Below are 19,422 nucleotides of genomic sequence, written 5' to 3'. Positions count from 1 at the left end.
TTTTTGTTCACTTTAGAGTTTTTTTTAGAAGCACAATACACTACAAAGAAAGAATAGCTACTAGTCAATATAGGGTTGAAAATAATTGCTGACGGTGAAGAAGCTGATAACTTTTCTGTGTAAGATCATTGAGGATGAATTAAATACTCCCCCAAGTTAGGATGGTGAGGATTTTCTAGAAAAAAGGAAGAGCAAAGAGAGCATTATTTGTTGGAAAGCGACAAAAACCTACAACTTGGTTGATTACGAAGATGCATTATATGCTATAGAAAATATCTTCTCGGCCTGAACAAGAATCACAAAATATGACAATAGAATACATGTCACCTTCTGTCCAAGTTTTACAATTACTACCTACAACTCTACAACACTATGAAGCTACAACATAACCCACAAGAACTAGAAGGAATAAAAGGGCAATAAGAGGTGGATTAAATTTAATGAACAGAGGTTATGTAGCAAGAGCGGGGGTGAGTAATTAAGATGATACTGTTTTTTTGTTACTGCTTGGTGTTTGTGTTTGGCGTACTGATATGTGTAGTATGTAGCAAGAGAAACCAACTTTTGGCTCTATATTATTGTTGTTATGTACTAATTTATGAAAGTCATGTGTTTAAGTTATAAGTTATGTGTGTTTGTTTCGTAAGTATTATTGATATATACTATAAGTTGTGTGTGTTTGTTTCATAGCTAATTAACAACAATTGAGAGACACAAAATGCTTCAATTTCATTCATCACAGTCATAAATTACAATTGATTACTAACAATTAGCATTACATTTCATGTATTTATAACTGATTATACCACAAAAGCCAAAAGATTACCATAAACATTGTCTATATCAAAATAAACAAAGATATAAGCAAACATGATCGAAGAAATCAATAGTGCAATTCCATAATTCCTCTCCCTAATGCATAGACTTAAAAAAGTCAAAGCGCAAAGCAATGAGTTGGTTCTTAAAGTCATTTATTTCTCCTTTTGCTTCTAGTCTCTTCACTGATATTATATATATTCAATTTTTTTTATCCATTTTGAACTTGTGTGCCTCCAGTTGACCTAAGATTTTTTCCATTTCCATCATATTTCCATGAATATCTTCAGATGCCTCTATGTTGTTATCATCCTTTCCCCACTCAAAAAACGAACATTCATCATTCTTCAAAATAATCAAACAATGCATTTCTAAAGAAACCATATAAAGCCAAAAAAATAAATTGAGCTCACTTATCGCCCAATAAGAACAAGATTAAAACTTTTCTCCAACATTAGGATCCTTCCTCACAATATGCAACATAGTCTGCAAGTGGTGATGACAATTAACGCCTTGGAGCTCACTGCGCCCATGTCTTACTTATTGATGAGCAAGGAAAGAGTAAGAGAAACACAGTAATAGGTGGATCTGACAGGTAGTCTGAGTAGGCAAGTGACAACATTTAAAAATTATTAAAAATCTAATAATAGCAATAAAGAGTAAAAAAGAGTTTGGTTGTGTTGGTTGGTTAGTTACCTTCCACGTATGATTCTAGGGAAGCCCTACCATTAGCAAGAATTTGCACATTTTATTTTAAATTTTTTTAGAGTTATTAGTGACATCACTAATTTATTTCTTAGATTCGCCTCTGAACACAGTAGGAGGATAAAGGAAGAACTGAAGAAGAGTGTTAAAGGAAAAATGAGGAGAGAGAAAGATAAGAAATTAGGGGAAGGAATATTGGGAAGAACACGTCACATGAAGAGGGAATATGTGAATTTACTTTTTTTTAATCAATATAAAAATCGATTGTAACCGTATTGCTATAGGCTTACGGTCCTTTAAAATTCAAAATTAGTCAAATCTAAGATTTTAATTAATAAATCATAATTGAGAAATTTGTAATCAAATAGCAAAAAATTGAGATTTTTAAAAGTATTTTCCTCTAATTATAAATGATTTTTACAAAAATTGTTGATGGTGCGTCTACTAGTAAAGTGTTTGCTGATCCAACTCTACAAGAAATAAAGCCGACTATCTCCGTTATTATTCTCCGCTTTCTCTTCCCCCCCCAGACCACAGTTCTCAACTCGCCTACCTTATTTCACTTCTTCCAATCTCCGGTCACTTCAAATCACTTTTAGGTTTTATTTGAAATTCTCTTCTGACCATGGAACCGGAGCAGAACAATGCTAATCGCACGGATACTGCACCGTCTAAGGATTCCAAGAAGAAGGACGAGAAGAAAGAGGAAGATCTTGTTAGTTTTTTCCATCCGATTTTCAATTTCAGTCTTTGATTTTGGTTTTTTGTATGATATTGTTGTTTTTGACCTCAATTCTTGATGTATTGAGTAATTTGTTTCTGAACTTGTTGATTGTAGTCGGAAGAGGACTTGGCTTTGAAGCAACAATTGGAGTTGTACGTAGAGCGAGTTCAAGATGCCGATCCTGGTCTACAAAAGGTTGCTCTTGAGAGTATGAGGTGATTTACTTCTTTTCTTATTAAATGATTGGATCGCATTTTCTCTAATTAAGTGACATAGCTGTAAAGAATTTTGCTAATGCTAAACAAGTAGTTTTGGGATTAGTTGTTGTCAATTTGCATATTTGATTGTTGCTGAGGATATCATTATAGGAAAATAATTTACTTGGATACATTTTAGCGTAAACATCTTCAACATTAGGGGCCAGTTCAATTCTTTCAAATACAAACTACTGCTCCCTTCTCAAATTGAATTTGACTCAATTTCTTTGGAGTCTAGGGTTAGATAGAGGGAACGCATCATAGTCGGGATTCTTTAATTGAATGTATTGTGTGAATGTATTAAAGTGTTAGGTTTTTGGGTTTGATTAGGAAAATAATTAACCATAAAATATAGTGTATCAGTTAAATTAGGCGGATGAAAATGAATGTAGAGCTAGGGTTGGATAGAGGGAATACACTATAATAGTGGTTATTTAATTTTACGTATTGAAAGTGCGTTAGATTTTAGGATTTAATAAGAAAAAACCTTAATATAAATCAAAGTGTAATAATTTATCTGGGCAGCCAAAAATTGATTGTGTATTTAATTTAATTTGGTATGTAGGGAGTAGTTGGTTTAATCATCAATGATGGGGAGGGTTGTCAATCACTCAATTTATCATTAGCATGATTGGATCGAAACCATATTTTTGCACTATGCTCAAAGGAATTTACAATGCAATCATGAGGTGTTGTGACTTGTGACCGTCATTTTGCACTATAGCTAGAGGTATTAATTAGGGAACTCACTTCTATTGCATGTTTGCATGTTGCAATGTACCTAAATTAATGCTTTTCTTATTTAACCTTTGCCTCAAATTTTGCATTTGATAGTATTTCTTGATAATTTTCACTATTGCCTCTTTCACCTCAGGCAGGAGATTCGATCAGCTACTAGCTCTATGACCTCTGTTCCAAAGCCTTTGAAATTTCTCCGCCCACATTATGGGACCTTGAAAGCGTATTATGGAACTTTGGAGGACAATGATCTGAAGGTATGGCCTAATTGCATCTCTTATGTTTTCTTATGACTAGAAAATATAGTTATTGATAACTGACTTGGTTATAATCTTATGAATGCAGCAACTTCTAGCGGATATACTATCTGTTTTGGCGTTGACTATGTCAGCTGAGGGTGAGCGAGTGAGTATTTCCAACCAGTTGTTGGTGCAGCTCTTTGTTTCCTTTTTCTGTTATGGTCTCCCCATTGGTTGCTTTGCTTACTTGAGCATTATTAGGTTGCATGCAATTTGCCATATGTTGATTGGATATGTTAATTTGTATCACATGTTTTCTTGCATAATGGTTGAAGTGGTGCATACTATTGTTTTATAGTGTTATGTATATAAAATTATGTCAACCTCTCTTTTTTTCTACTGTTAAATTTTGGTTTGCTATCTTTCAAATTAAATGAAATGAAAATTTTTGATTTGGTATCCATATTATATTTAGTTCAAGTTTGTTTGTATGTCAGATTTCTTCTCAAGGGTAGTACTATTTTATTGAGCAAACATTGCAATCATCAAGTTGAGTCCAACAAGGACTATGATGTAATTGACTCTTTTTGCTCCCACCTAGGGTGGTGGTGGTTTGTTGAAGACAGTACTAGTTTCCTGAAAATGCTTAATTGTTGACTTTGTTTTTATGTTGGTATTAACCATTGCTTGGTGGGTGCAACATGAAGTGTTAAAATTTATAGATTTTTTAAAATATTGCTTTTCACTCCATCTCTCTTTAACTTGCAATTTTTTGAAGCCTAAAAGTGGACCTCTCTTTCCTTAGAGATATGATGGGGCATGTGGAAAGATGATGTGTGTTGAGGTACTAGTACTTAGTAGGCATAATACCTCTCAATTCATACACATAGAATGCTCCATTTGACTAAATGTTGAGTTTGTTTTAACGTTCTTGAAAATTTATATATAGATTGTATTAAATTGCTCTTGCCAACATATATATATATATATAGATTGTATTTATGGCAGTGTCATGATGCAAAAACAAGGCCACATTAAAAATTTCAAATGGAATTGACTACCTGCATCATAAAGGTGTAAAGGGCTAGGCCACTTCAAGGGTATATCTTGTGGCCTTGGTCAATATTTAGTTACAAAACAATTGCTACCAAAACTTCATTTTTGCACTATGGGCAATGCTGATTGGAAATAAGAATTCTGATGATATTGTGATGTAAAGTGTCATTGGAAGTGTTTGGCTATTAGCTTATATATTCTTTTGTTTTTACAGGAGAGCTTGAAGTATAGATTACTAGGATCTGAGGGCGATATTGGTTCTTGGGGTCATGAATATGTGAGGTAAAACTAATAATTTGATGAGTTTAATAAATATAAATATTTCCCTCATATATCTAGACGCTCGTGGTCAGCAAATATTTGTCTCTTTGGGACTTGCTGCACTAATGATCTGTAAGTGCAAGATGTTCTGTCAATATTTGTTTATCCTAGTGTATAACTGGAGCACTGGACGATATCGTTTTTGATTACACGCTTAAAAACAACATTCACAAATTTGGAAACATTTTATGCCGTCAAACAAAGTTTATTTATGGGGTTCAAGTGCAAATTTATATACCACGTATAGTTGTATTGTATTCTTAGTTCTATGTTACAATGGGTTATGTTCTTGATCCCAACAGTGCACATCTTCGCTATTTCTCATTGCTTTTAATAATAAGCAGACTTTGTTATCTAGTTTCCATTATATCGTACAGTCTTTTATCTAAGAATCTACCTTTGTGAAAACTCTTGGTGTTGACAGAAATTTGGCCGGAGAGATTGCACAAGAATATACAAAGCGTCAGGTGATGCCATTTTGATTCTATTTGACGACTGCTGTGATCAGTGATCTCCTTTTGTGTGTATATTAAAATTTGATGTTTGATGTATATATGGAGTCAATAGCTATTATGCTACTTGATATGCTACAATTTTGGTTTACAATTGAGTAGAAATTTTTTAGATTCATCATTGATGATGGTTACGTGAATTGTTCATTTGGCTCAATAGTATTCTAGTCGGGGAAGTTCTATAGTAGTTGGATTAGTGTAGCCGGGATCGATGGTACAACATGTGAACCACGATCTGGTTCGATCGACCCTAATCGCGGGTCATTCACGCTCTGGATCGCTCGGAGACGCGATCTGGATCGGCATTTCAATCGACCCGTATAACCCATGAAAGTCACTAGATCCGACGAGAATAAAAAGAGTAAAAGGAGAAGAAGAGAAAAAGGACATAAGAGAAAAATAAAAGGACAAGAAAACTTAGCTTCGGTGTGGATTGTATCAATGGTCGATGGTGGATGGTGTGGATGAAGATGAAGGGAGTAGTTGGACGCCATTTCGCTAGACTCTGCCATTTCTTTTTCATACTTGGAGTCTCTCTCCTCTAGCATGTTTCTCGTTTTTTTCTTTTTAATTAAAGAAAATTAACTAATGTGACTCTAAAACTTTTCAATGACTTTTAATGCAGTACTAACCATTTTTTTACTTTTCAATGTCTTTTAAATTTTCAGTGTCTTCTTTGTCTTTTAATGTATTGCCACCATTTTATATTTTTTAACTTCACTTTTCAATGTCTTTTAATTTGTCATTTGACCATATATTTTTTTCTAGTGTTAAAAATTATATATAAAAGTATGTTAATAAGTAATCGATCCTAAATCGTACCTCGATCTGGAATAAATTGTACCGCAAGCCAAAAAACTCGACCTGAAATTTTTTCGTTCCCACCTCAAAACTTGAACACTAGTGAATTGCGTTCCTGATCCCGTTCCGTGAATTGGATCGTACCTCAATCCTGGTAACAATGAGTTGGATTCTATAGCTAATCTCTAAAGAAAATTAAATCAAAACCCCATTTGTCAAACTTTACTTTTGTTTTGGGAAGTTTTGTACATTGTTTATAAGAATTTGTTTGTTTGTGTCAATATATATTTTTTTAGAAGTTGTTTGTTATTTTGACATTTCTTATCTAGTAAGAAAACAAATTATCTAAATCTTATATTAGAATCGTCAACACTTTTGATTACTTGACAAGCAATATAGAATTTTCCATCCAGTTGCTTATAGGCTTATAGCTATTGTGAATTTAATGGGGAGGAGCTTCATGTTGGTATTAACGTCAATTTCTCTTGTTTGCATTTGTTTCAAGTTGTTGGCCCTTTGGAAGCTTAGTGAACTTATTATTTGTATTTATGTTTCAGAATGAAGAAGCCTCAATTGAGGATTTGATGGATCTCGTACAACAAATTGTTGCTTTTCACATGAAGGTCTGTTTTGTTTGGATGTCTGGAGAATCATACTATTCTAATGTTGCTATGGCATTTCTCTAGTAATCCGTTATGAATTTCGGCCTATTTTTCATGTGATAAATCTTTGTTTTGCAGCATAATGCCGAGCCTGAAGCAGTAGATTTACTTATGGAGGTACGTCGTGGTTTTGTTTGGTTTTTTTCTTAGCTTGGAGAGTTTTATTGAAATGCTTCTCTGGGTTTTGTAGGTTGAGGATCTTGATTTGTTGCAAGAGCATGTTGATGAAAAAAATTACAAAAGAACGTGTCTTTATTTGACTGCTTCAGCAAAGTAATTTATTTTACGCATTCCTCTTTGATTGCCTTTTTACTGCTTACTTGCTTTATGTGATCTGATCATGTTCCTATTCTTGATTTAGATCAATGATCAACGATCAAAGGCTGTGTCTGTTTTTGAATGCCTTATTGTTGTATTTGTGCTAGAGCATTGGAATATTTGATACTATATTGGATTCATAGGCCCAACCGCTCATGTTTTTTTGTTAGAATGATATGCTGTGCACATGTTTACTATTTGATGCCTTCTATATTGCTGTTAACTTCTCTTTATGAAATTGGCAGATATCTTGCTAGCCCTGATGATATGCTTGTTTTGGACATTGCTTATTCTATTTATATGAAATGTGAAGAATATCCTTCTGCACTTCAGGTTGCATTATTCCTTGACAACATACAGGTTTGCCTCCCTTTCTTTGACACCAATTTGCTCTCTTTCATCCTATCGTTGACACTTTTTTTTTGGGAGAGGATGATTATTTGTATTTAATTTTGATTGGTGCCAATATGATAGCACTCAACCTACAAAAAAGTAGATGGAATTTTCTTGTACTAGTTTTGGCCCCTATTCCTACTGTTAGGTTCACTTTGGCTCTACCCTTGTCAACCATATCTGGTTTTATGCTCTTTCTTTAACTCATTTGAACTTAATAATTATTTATAAACATGCTTTCTAAATAGAAGCTTTAATTGAAATTCAGTTCCAACCTTTCAACCAAGTAAATACTAAGTTTCCGTGAAATATATTTTTTGAGCTTAACTGGAGAAAGGTTTATTATAGTGACCATCTAAACTCTTAATCTATTGGCTGCTGTAAAGCTATACCAATATATGATATGCCACCTTATGGTTGAAGCACTTCATGAATATAAGTTGCAATTAGTTGGGTGTGTCAGGTCACTAATGATCTTTAGAGTTCAGAATCAGGATAATTGTTTTTCTTAATCTTTTGATTAATTAAGTTTTCGAGGCTTGATGATTTAGCCTCCTTTTTTGGCTTTACTTCTGCACTAGTTTTTAGGTAGAAAATTTATAGATAGGTGGAGGGTCGATTCGCATCCACTTCAATTGGGTACCAACATTAACATTGATTCTATCTTGCAGTATGTTAAGCAAATATTCACATCTTGTAAAGACCTCCAGCGGAAGAAGCAATTTTGTTACATCCTTGCACGTCATGTAAGTTTCTCATGCTTCTTGAAGAAGTGTTCATAGTCAATTTTCTATATAAGAATAGCCTAGATTTATGGTGTCTGGTCAAGTTGTTCGTAAACTAATGCTCTTCAACTTATTTGTTATATGTCCTATTAATAATTTCCTGAAAATAAAATTTTAATGCAAATTTCTTTAGTTCTATACTCAACATAATTCATCCACAATCATATTTTTGCAATAAAAAAATCTAATAAAAATTTCTATTTACTTCGCTGGTGTATTGGTTATTTTCTAATCCACGATGGTGTTTGATGTCACATTATGTTTCTTGATCCATAGATTGGATCTTATTGTAATCATATGGTTTTGCTTTACTATTTTTTCCTCGTGTGTCATCATTCAGTCATTTGTGCATTATTAGTAGTGAATATTTTGATGTTTGATAACATTTAGAACTTTTTAGATTCTTTTGACGGGTAACAATGCAATGCTTAATGTAGGGTGTCTTATTTGAGCTTGATGAAGATATGGTCGTGGATGAAAATGATAGGGAACTATTGCAAGATATCATTAACAACACCAAGTTAAGTGAAGGTTATTTGACCCTTGCCCGTGATGTAGAGGTCATGGAAGCCAAATCACCAGAGGATATTTATAAGGTAATTCATTAATTGTGTAATTTTCTACATTTGATGTATGGTTATTTTTTTTTGGAATTAATGGGTCAAAATGTTACTTTCAAGAGAAAAATTGTAGGACAATAGGTGTAGCTTAGTCCGAGAAGTATATGTTAAGATGGAAAGAGTAAATATATCATAAAAGATACAATTTGAAATAAAGACATTAGATTGGGTCTTAGAGTTGCATTTATTATAGGCAAATTGAGAGAAATGCATACGTTAGTTTGGTTGTGCGTAAAGATGACCGAACAATGAACTACTTAAAAGTGTGGAATGTTGACCCTTTGATAAGGTTAGAAGAGGAAGATACAAGCGGAAGATGGCCATTGGATTGGCATGAAGAATGACATGAAAGTTTAGAATTTATTCGAGTATATAACAATCTATATCAATTAGTAAAAGATAATTTATGTACATAATCATTGGAATTGATTTTGTTGTAAAATTATTATTAGATATATATTGTTATTATTTTTTGATAAAGATTGTAAGATAAGTATTATTTGTATTAGAAGAGGCTATATATTCTTTCTTAGCGTCGATCTTATACGCTAACATGTTTTGGTTCATGTATTCGATTCTTATATTGTTGAGATTAAGGCTTTAACATTGTTATAATGAATCATATGGATTTGCTCATGCCATATTGTCGGGAACTTGGGGTGGTCTCTGTCAAGTAAGTGAGTTTTCTTAGAAAGAGGTTGACATGTATTTTGCATTTTAGATATGCTTTTATGCAGTGATGCCAAAAATTTTTAAAAGATATGGGTTGACTACATGAGCCAATAGAAATCGTCTCCATATGAATTCTCTATCTCTCTTCATTTCGATTATCTACCATCGTACCTATTAGTATTTTATTTTTTCCTTTGTAGCCGTTTCTCTAATTCTCTTTCTCTATTCATTTCGATTATCTATCATTGTACCTGCAATACAATATTCTTCATTTTTTTACATTCTTTCCCTCTAAGTTTTCTTCGGCCTTTCTGGCCCTTCTCTAAATCTCCCAAGCTCCAACTTTTTATTTGACTTACCAGTTCGCCAATATTTTGTTGTTGCACATGCTCAAACTATGTTCAATGATTATCTTTCATTTTATCATTAGTATCTACGACGCCTAAACATTTTCTTATGTCTTCATTTCGATACCATCGTTTAATGTATGACCACTTATCGATTTAAGTATCTTATGTTACGTGGACACACATGAGAGCCCCTTGACACGGGTACAAACACAGGATTTAGATTCAACACGGTCCTTGGCTCTCAAACACGCCACTTGCTTGAAGTAAGTCACTACACATGACGCACAGAAGTTAAAATGAGCAAGAAAAAACAAGGAGGAAGAAGTGAAGGTTACCTAACACATTTTTCCCATCCTCTTCACCGCCGAATGAGAAGGAGAAAACAAGGAGGAAGGTTGTGAGAAGAAGTTGTGCCGCCATCCTCTTTGAGGTTTTCGAAGTTTCATGTGTGTTTAACCTTATTCTCACTTCTTCTTTTTCCCTTTCTTTTTCTTTTTCCTTTCCCTTTTCATCCTTTTCGTATTTACTTTCTCCAACTTTTAACTACCACATGAGTCTTTTTTTTCCTTTTCTTTTCAATACAATAAATACTAAAGTACTTAAATCGTAATATTTAGTTTTTTTTTTGAATTTTAATGTTATACTTTTACATTTTTTATGTTTACGATCGATGACATGTTTCCAACACAATATCTCGTATTGTATCCGAGTCTAGGTGACATAGTTTGCATCCACATTTTGGCTATTGCCATCTTTCTACAATGACCTTTCCTAACTTCAATGTCTCTTGTCTATTGATTGCTTGATAGATGTTACCTTTAAGCTTTAGGAGTACACCTCTCTTTAATATCCTAGTTTTCACCCTATTTTTGCCGCAACTAATTCCTTGGGTCGCATCTTAGTGGATACCCATACTCTTAAATACGAATTGAAAGGTAATTGAATCAATCACATGAGTAATTTTTATTTCTTCCAACTTCATATTATCTCCGCCTATGTCATTTGTGCTAAATGACTTTTCATGTACTTCGTCTTATTTCTCCATGATTTTAACCCTCGTAGCTCTAAGTATTGTCTCCATCATTCTAACTTAGCATTACTCTCTTTCCGGTCTCATCCTCAAACAATTACAATGCCAGAGCCTTCATTTCAAAAGATTAAGGCCGACCATATATATATATATATATATATATATATATATATATATATAAGTTTTGGATCATGTGAAAACCAATTAAAATGGTCAAAACTGAAAACAGGTGTAAATAAAAGTTTAAATGGTATACATAATATGGTGGCAATTTTGTAAATAATTGGACATTTTCTAAAAGTCTACATACATGCTTGAAAGGTATACATATTCCGATGGCATTTTTGTAAATAATATGAACTTTAACCTTCACACAAATATATACACCCTATAAGATATTATGTACACCTTTTGCGACAACATGTATATCTCAGCCTGATTTTCAGTTTTCACCACTTTAGTTATTTCTCTCTCTGTATGTATATGTGTGTGTGTGTGTGCGCGCGCGCGCGTATTTTTAAGAATCCATATGTTTATTAGTTTCATTTGTTGATTCGTGTCCTCTTTAATTTATGGTGGTTAGGCTCATTTACTTGATGGCCGGGCTAGTGCTGGTGCAACTGTTGATTCTGCAAGGCAAAATTTGGCGGCTACATTTGTTAATGCTTTTGTAAATGCTGGATTTGGACAGGTACTGTGTTGTATTATGTGATTTTTACTTTGATGTGACAATGCTTCAATAATTAATTTGTGGTTGTTGCAGGATAAGCTGATGACTGGTTCTTCTTCTGATGCTTCCAGTGGCAGCTCTTCAGGAAATTGGCTTTTTAAAAATAAGGAACATGGGAAAACTAGTGCTGCTGCGAGTTTGGTATAGTTTCAACCTTTTCAGTTGTCTTTCTTGATGCATGTGTTAGCTATATTGCTTGTATTATTTAAATACTTCCATGATGGCAGGGTATGATTTTGCTGTGGGATGTTGATTCTGGACTTGCACAACTAGACAAGCACTTCCACAGTACTGACAATCACGTCATTGCGGGTGCATTACTTGGTGTTGGAGTTGTGAACTGTGGCATAAAAAATGATTGCGATCCGGTAAGTCAAAGCTGAAAGATACTTGAGATTCTTTTGGATAATGATTTGCATTTTTATCCCAATTTTTTTCTGCAGGCTCTAGCACTTTTGGCTGACTATGTTGATAAAGAAGATCCAGCTATTCGGATTGGTGCTATTATGGGTCTGGGCATTGCATATGCAAACACACAAAATGAACAGGTATGTTTATTGTGTATGCATCTGCTATTTATTGGGGTTTGGAATTCGGGAAAATGAATGGAGAGTTTAAAGGGAGGTTCATTAAGTTCAGTTTTAATGAATAGTGCTTCACAGAAAATACATTGCCCTGGTGTCCTTAATATTGGCTCAAATGTGATCAATTTTGTTTTGCAAATAATGCAATTCGAAATGCTTCTTCCACCATCTCGACAACGTTGCTTATAGTTTTGGCTGCTTACCTTGAAATATTTTACCTTGAAATATTCCAAACCCATCGTATATAAACTCCTAGAGTTACCAAGATATAGATAGGATTTACCCTAGCAAATCCTTAAATGGGGATCTGTCAATAAGTTTATTACAGCTATGGCAGAAAATTTTGGAAATTGGTATCTGGGAAATATTTTGCATCTATGGCTGTGGCTAATAAGTTTACCCTATAGCTGTGGGTTAGCAGCCTTGTTTTTGCACTGTGTTTCTAATTTGCATCAGTACACTTTTCTCCTTCTGGTCCAAGTGTTCGCGTACCAGGGAAGCTGTTTTTCCAGCGTTATCTTTCCTTTTAAGCGCTGAGAGGATTTTCTGAAACCCAAAGTAAAGCCAAAATATGTGGAAAGTTAGAGAGTATACTTAAGTTAATATTTTGAAACCTATATTAGATAATAGTTTTGTCAGACTGATTAAAGCACATTTCATATACTGCGGTGCTGATTTTCTTTTTTCCAAGCAAATTGTAAATGTCAATTATTTTTGTTTGCAGATACGCCTTAAGCTGACTCTAATATTTGGGGACCCGAAGGCATCTCTTGATGTGATTGCCTTTACTGCAATATCACTTGGTTTGGTGTTTGTTGGTTCCTGTAATGAAGATGTTGCACAAGCAATTATATTTGCATTAATGGATCGCAGTGAGTCTGATTTAGGGGAGCCACTTGCCAGACTTCTATGCCTGGGCCTTGGTCTTTTGTATCTGGGGAAGCAGGTAGTTTACATATTGTATATTTGCAACTTAAACAAGTAATCGATTTCTTCATATTTTCTGAGTAAGTGTTAACAAGCTTACCATTGTTAGGTCAGTTTGGTGTATGATTAACTAAGAAATTGTGTCTAATTTTATTTGACATGTCCAACGTGAGGAGTCCATAAAGTATCTTGGATTCCTGGTTCATGAAAATGCGTGTCTTGATTTTCTACCATTCGTCATATATACTCTTGATGGTAGATGTTTGCAAGTGGTTATGCACAATATATGTAGAAAACTGTAGATTTATTGTAAAAGTGCACCCGTTTTGTCAAACTATGAACTTCCTATGAACTCTTTGTTTATTGAATGGCTGTTTCCATTATCTCTAAAAAGACCTTGAAACCTGTTGATTATTCTCTTTATTTATTTATCTGTTCTCTTTTTTATTTATCTACTCTCATGACAGGAAAGCGTGGAAGCAACAGCAGAAGTCTCCAAGACTTTCAATGAAAAAATCAGGAAACATTGTGATATGACTCTTCTTTCTTGTGCCTATGCTGGAACTGGAAATGTTCTCAAGGTTCTGTAGTGGACTTGGCTGGCATGAACTGTTACAATGCATCAAGAACTACCTTTCATATTTGGTTTCGTTTGCTATTTGCAGGTTCAGAGCCTGTTAGGGCACTGTGCTCAACATCTTGACAAGAGTGAAACCCACCAAGGACCAGCAGTTCTGGGGATTGCCATGGTAGCCATGGCGGAAGAACTGGGTGTTGAGATGGCTATTCGTTCATTAGAGCATCTATTGCAGTATGGAGAGCAGAATATCCGGCGTGCAGTTCCTCTTGCCCTTGGTCTCTTGTGCATATCGAACCCAAAAGTAAGTTCTGTCTCTAGTTGGAGTAAGCAAGTGTGCTGTTGTCTCTAGTCTTCAGTTTCTGAGAAGGGTTTGTGTGCCTGCATGCTTATGAAGTATGGAACTGGAGGTGTACTTTATTTTTACTGTAAGCTTGTTAACCACCGCTATGGAAAAAAAAACTTTAAATTATCAATGTGAGTTGAAGCAAGCATGCATATAACAATACTAAGGATATAGAAACTGGATAAAGGAAGACTTTAAACTGTTCATTGCCAAGAAGACAAGCTATTTTTTTATAAAATGGAATAGATGATTTACAAGTATTCTGTACCTTTCCATATCATACATATATAGGATATTCCTATATTGCTGACGTATTCTTTCACGATTTCTGATGCAGGTAAATGTCATGGATACCTTGAGTAGACTCAGCCACGATTCTGACACAGAAGTAGCAATGGTAATAGACTATTTTGGTCTCTTTTTCACTCATGTTTTGGCAGAGTGTTCTCAACTTTGCTTATGTAATTCAATTTTCTTTGCAGGCTGCCATTATTTCTTTGGGTTTGATAGGTGCTGGTACCAATAATGCCCGGATTGCTGCAATGCTGAGAAATTTGTCGAGCTACTACTACAAGGATGCTAGTGCTCTGTTTTGTGTATGGCATCTGATTGTGTATACACTATGTAGAGATCTGCTTTGGTGCCTGGCATAACATACTTTAGTAAAATTTCAGGTTCGGATTGCTCAAGGTCTTGCACATATGGGGAAGGGTCTATTAACACTCAATCCTTACCATTCTGATCGCTTCTTGTTGTCTCCGTAAGTAGCTTTGTTAACTGGACATGATGAAACGGATACTTTGGCTGCTGTCAACAGTTAGTTTTAATGAATTGATGAACTTGTTCTTTCAGGATGGCGCTTGCTGGTCTTGTGACAACACTTCATGCTTGTCTTGACATGAAGGCTGTCATCTTGGGGAAGTACCATTATGTCCTCTACTTCCTTGTCCTTGCAATGCAGGTTTGTTTCATACTTGAATAATTTTGTTTTCATACCCATTGTTATTGTTTTATTCACGGGAGTCTGTTGCTTATCCGGTTGCATGCAACTGTGATGCTGTGATTCTGCAGCCAAGAATGTTATTGACAGTGGATGAGAACCTGAAACCTCTTTCAGTACCTGTTCGAGTTGGTCAAGCAGTTGACATTGTCGGCCAGGCAGGTCGCCCAAAGACCATAACTGGCTTCCAAACGCACTCAACCCCAGTTCTTCTCTCTGCTGGTGATAGGGCTGAACTTGCTACAGAAAAGTAAGATATATCGTTTCAGTCTTGGGTATTTTGTACTTAAATCAAGATTTAGAGTATATGCTGAGCGTATTTGTTTGATTTATAGGTACATTCCTTTGTCACCTATCCTTGAAGGCTTTGTGATCCTGAAGGAAAACCCAGAATACAGAGAGGAGCATTAATATTCTGTTTGAGCAGTGAATACAACATAATTACATGAACATTGAATCTTGGCCTTAAATTAGAGGGTTGAATTTTTGGTTTTGTAGGCTGGAAGATTCTCGAAGAATTTTCACTGTTGTAACATTACACGCTTTTGGCGTTTTTGTAGCTGATAATGTAGATTTTTCTTTGTTTTTCTTCATGATTTTTGAAATGAAATTTGATACGTGCTGAATAGTTTTTTTACCTTTCCGTTGATGGTCTCTTTGTCTCATCAATTCTTTATTACTTAATAGTTTTTTTGACCTTGCTAGTTTTCTTTTATGAAAATATTAAATACTACTATATTTAGGGATGCTCATGGGGCGGATCTAAAGCGGGTCTGGTCAGATTCGGATCCGAACCCTTTTATTTTTATTGATCTAGACCCGGATCCGGACCCTAAGGGTCTAAAATTTTAAGACGCAGACTCTTCGTATCCGATGGGTTTTGAGTCCTTAATGGGTCTACAACAAAGTCTCTTTGATTTGTCAAAATTGAATCTTTTACAAGTCTTTTTCGTATTTTTAGAAGCGATTTATTATCGTATTTTACATATATTTAATATTAATTTAACATCTATAGCCGCATAGCATCATCCATATACGCTTAGATTCTATTACAAACGCTAGTTTGAGTCCATGAAATTCAAATACAAAATAATTACAAAAAACACTTGTCTAAATGCATAATTAAAAACCAAATAAAAAAGACAAAAAGAAATATATAGCAAACTTAGCATATACATTGACTATAAATGGAGTCTGGAGTATTATATATATGAAGCGAATTAATGACAGAATATTTAATTTTAAATAATTTAGTTCCTAATAACAATTTAGTTGTGCGAGATCCAACATGACGCGAGTCAGTTACTATTTATCCTCCACATAAACAAGAAGTCATAACAACATTTGTTGAATATGGACCTTATCGACATGCCATATCCAAGTACCCTCCACAGTTGTAAAAGATGGTCATGTACAACAATTTCAAGCTCAATTGCTCAAGACATTATTGGTTAGCATGACCGTCGATTAGCATGTGCAAAGCGATCTATCGCAAAGGGCCCCATTATCAGGGGACCTTAAAAATCCATTTTATACTTATTTGATTTTATTGTTTCAAATAACACGAATATATATATATATATATATATATATATATATATATATATATATATATATATATATATATATATATATATATATATATATATATATATATATATATATATATAATTTTACACAAGAGTAACCAAGTAATAAAGAGCCACATATTATTAGTGTAATCAATAGAAAACTTTTATCAATTACTAGTTTTTGATTTTATTTTTCTTTAAATTATAAGGGTCTATAACATAAATTTGGTATAGGGCCTCCAAAATTTATGAGAAATGGTTAAGAGTATTCAAAAATTAGTGACACTAGATATTGTTTCCCATGCTTTCTTTTCCAAAAATGGGCTTGAAGAATCACATAAACAAAGCAAGAAACATGTTAGTAGACCACTGCCAGGGTATGCTCGAATGTGCAGAAAATTTGAATAAAATAAAATATTTTAACAATTTAATTTCAAAAATAAGTTTCGTAAAAACTTAATCCCCAAAATAAGCGTCCGTACATCCAAACCTAGCCTTGGAGTAAGTCGCTGTTATTAACAGCGACTTAAAAAAAAAAAAATTTTTTTTTAGTCGCTGTTAGTAACAGTGACTTAATGCGTTTTAAGTTTTCAGTACTCAGTTACTTCCTCATTCCAACCTACGAGATTAAGGAGTTGAACAGTTAATCTTAAAGTCGCTGTTACTAACAGCGACTTATGGCTTTTTTTTTTTTTTTTTTTTTTTTTTTTGTCTTTAGCTGTTAGTAACAGCGATTTACTCCAAAGCTAGGTTTGGATGTACGGACGCTTATTTTAGGAATTAAGTTTTCACGAAGCTTATTTTTGAAATTAAGTTGTAAAATAATCTTATTTTATTCAAATTTTCGAATGTGCATTGGGGGTGGTTGATTGAGCGAATTTTAGAAAAAGTTGAGCGAAAAAATAAAAAAAATTAAGCAAATAAGCGAAATTCTAAACTTTTCCCAAAAGTAAGCGTCCAAACTCCAAAGCTGTGCTTTGGAGCTGTTCGCAGTTAGTAACTGCGAACAGACCTGATATACAAATTCAGATCAGTTTCTGTTTTTCGCAAAATCCCATTTCTCAAACCCTACCTCACTCGACATTTCCACCTTCTCCCTCTAAAACCTTTGATTCATTCCATCAAATCGTGCAATCCTCTTTCAATTTGGAACTTCAAAATTAGTGTGGGATACTATAGCTTGCGCAAAGGTAAATTTTTTTGTGTTTTTTTGGTGTATATTTGGATTTTAGGGTTTTAACCAAATTTGTTTATTTTTTCAAATGTAGGTTTGTAGTTGTTAAATCAAGACTAATCTTAATCATCCATAAGCATTGAAGGTAATTTCTAATTGTTTTTATAGCTTTATGTTGGATTTTGAAGTAATGTTGTTGTATTAGTTGAATATTATTAGAAAATGTTGATGTTGATGTTGGTATTAGAAATGTTGTTTGTGAACTTATGAATTGATTTATTATTTGGATTATGTGCATTATATATGTATGAACTTAGCTACATTATGGATTTGAATAATTTGTAGACTAAAAAAGATTATAATCAAATGAATATAATGTACTTGTATGGGCATGAGTTGATGTTTATGTTGATTTTCTTTGTGTTAATGTAGAAAATGGCATCATTTCGCGTCACTATAGTATGTTTTTGGAATGGTTGTATTAGAGAAAATAATGGCAAAGTTCATTATGTTGGGGGAAGACGTAAGTTGTTTGCTTGCAATTCGAACATGGATTTGAATCACTTTAGACGTTTTATATCTTCTAAGATTGGATTGGACCCTACTAGAAGTACTGTAAATATAAGCTTTAAATATGCCTTGAGTGGAGAATTTATTGACTTTCCTGTTGAGGATGATGAGGCTATAGATGCGATGTGGGAGCATTTAAAGTACACCCAAATTCCCTCTTTGGAGTTATACGTAGAAGAAGTACCATTAGAGAATGTAGTTGCTTATAATCCTACTCCTACCCCTATGCCTATAGTAACTCAGGAAACTGTAAATCCCGTCGTTTCTCAACCCCCTACGAATCAAGTTCCAATTGATTCAATGGTTAACTTAGGAGAAATTGCTGAGATGGGACCTTGGGATGATGGAAATGAGAGTAATGAGCTCATTGACGATCCTTCTGAGGACGATGTGGATGTTGATGAGGATGCGCTAGCAAATGACATGACTCTAGGCAACATTCCTACAATCATTCCTCCTACACCTTATGCCCTCTGTCCACCTTTAAACGAGTATGCGGAGGACAGCTCATGGAGGACTTGGGCTTGTGATACCACATACACCGAACAGGGAGAGTTTGAGAAGGGTATGATGTTTGATAACAAGGAATCGTTGTTGGAAGCTATCAGAGTGTATCATATTGGGAGAAATGTGGAGTACAGAACGGAGACCTCGAACCAAACTGTCCTTTCCTTGAAGTGCAAGCGGGGTTGTTCGTGGAAACTTAGAGCTACGTTTGACTCTAATATATCTTTATGGCGTATTGTTACCTATAAGGGTAAGCACGGTTCTTGTGTATTGGATAGTGACAATGTGTCGGCTGGACTCATTCACCTAACATCTTATGTCATTAACAATGTTATTAGAAATTGTGTTGCTAAAGACCCATCCATTAAGGTATCTGTCGTTCGTCAGATGGTTAAAGATCGCTTTGGTGTGGATGTGAATTATAAGAGAGCGTGGTG

The 19,422-nt window shown here is 34.3% G+C and overlaps 1 protein-coding gene across 1 annotated transcript; it reads left to right on the top strand.

The window, feature by feature from the left end:
- Positions 1-1,968: 1,968 nt before the first annotated feature.
- LOC130815350 (26S proteasome non-ATPase regulatory subunit 2 homolog A-like) lies at positions 1,969-15,826 on the top strand. Its single transcript, XM_057681795.1, has 25 exons — positions 1,969-2,236; positions 2,360-2,460; positions 3,377-3,497; positions 3,586-3,645; positions 4,750-4,817; positions 5,281-5,323; positions 6,727-6,792; positions 6,910-6,948; positions 7,022-7,104; positions 7,395-7,509; positions 8,214-8,288; positions 8,765-8,923; positions 11,583-11,690; positions 11,763-11,870; positions 11,957-12,097; positions 12,173-12,277; positions 13,038-13,259; positions 13,708-13,821; positions 13,906-14,121; positions 14,501-14,560; positions 14,646-14,759; positions 14,838-14,923; positions 15,016-15,124; positions 15,235-15,413; positions 15,499-15,826. Exons 1-25 carry the CDS (start codon positions 2,147-2,149, stop codon positions 15,572-15,574), a joined length of 2,658 nt encoding a protein of 885 aa, XP_057537778.1. The 5' UTR covers positions 1,969-2,146; the 3' UTR covers positions 15,575-15,826.
- The last annotated feature ends 3,596 nt before the right edge of the window (positions 15,827-19,422 follow it).

This window comes from Amaranthus tricolor, chromosome 1 (assembly GCF_026212465.1).
Source record: "Amaranthus tricolor cultivar Red isolate AtriRed21 chromosome 1, ASM2621246v1, whole genome shotgun sequence".
NCBI classification, from domain to species: domain Eukaryota; kingdom Viridiplantae; phylum Streptophyta; class Magnoliopsida; order Caryophyllales; family Amaranthaceae; genus Amaranthus; species Amaranthus tricolor.
The sequence above is the reverse complement of the archived record's forward strand: the minus strand, read 5'-3'. Positions and strand labels throughout refer to the sequence as shown.

Excerpts from the sequence above, each read along its gene's own strand:
- LOC130815350 (XM_057681795.1), top strand. The coding sequence starts at position 2,147 with ATGGAACCGGAGCAGAACAATGCTAATCGCACGGATACTGCACCGTCT. Across the intron at positions 2,461-3,376 it reads GTTGCTCTTGAGAGTATGAG|GCAGGAGATTCGATCAGCTA; the intron begins GTGATTTACTTC and ends CTTTCACCTCAG. Across the intron at positions 3,646-4,749 it reads TGTCAGCTGAGGGTGAGCGA|GAGAGCTTGAAGTATAGATT; the intron begins GTGAGTATTTCC and ends TTGTTTTTACAG.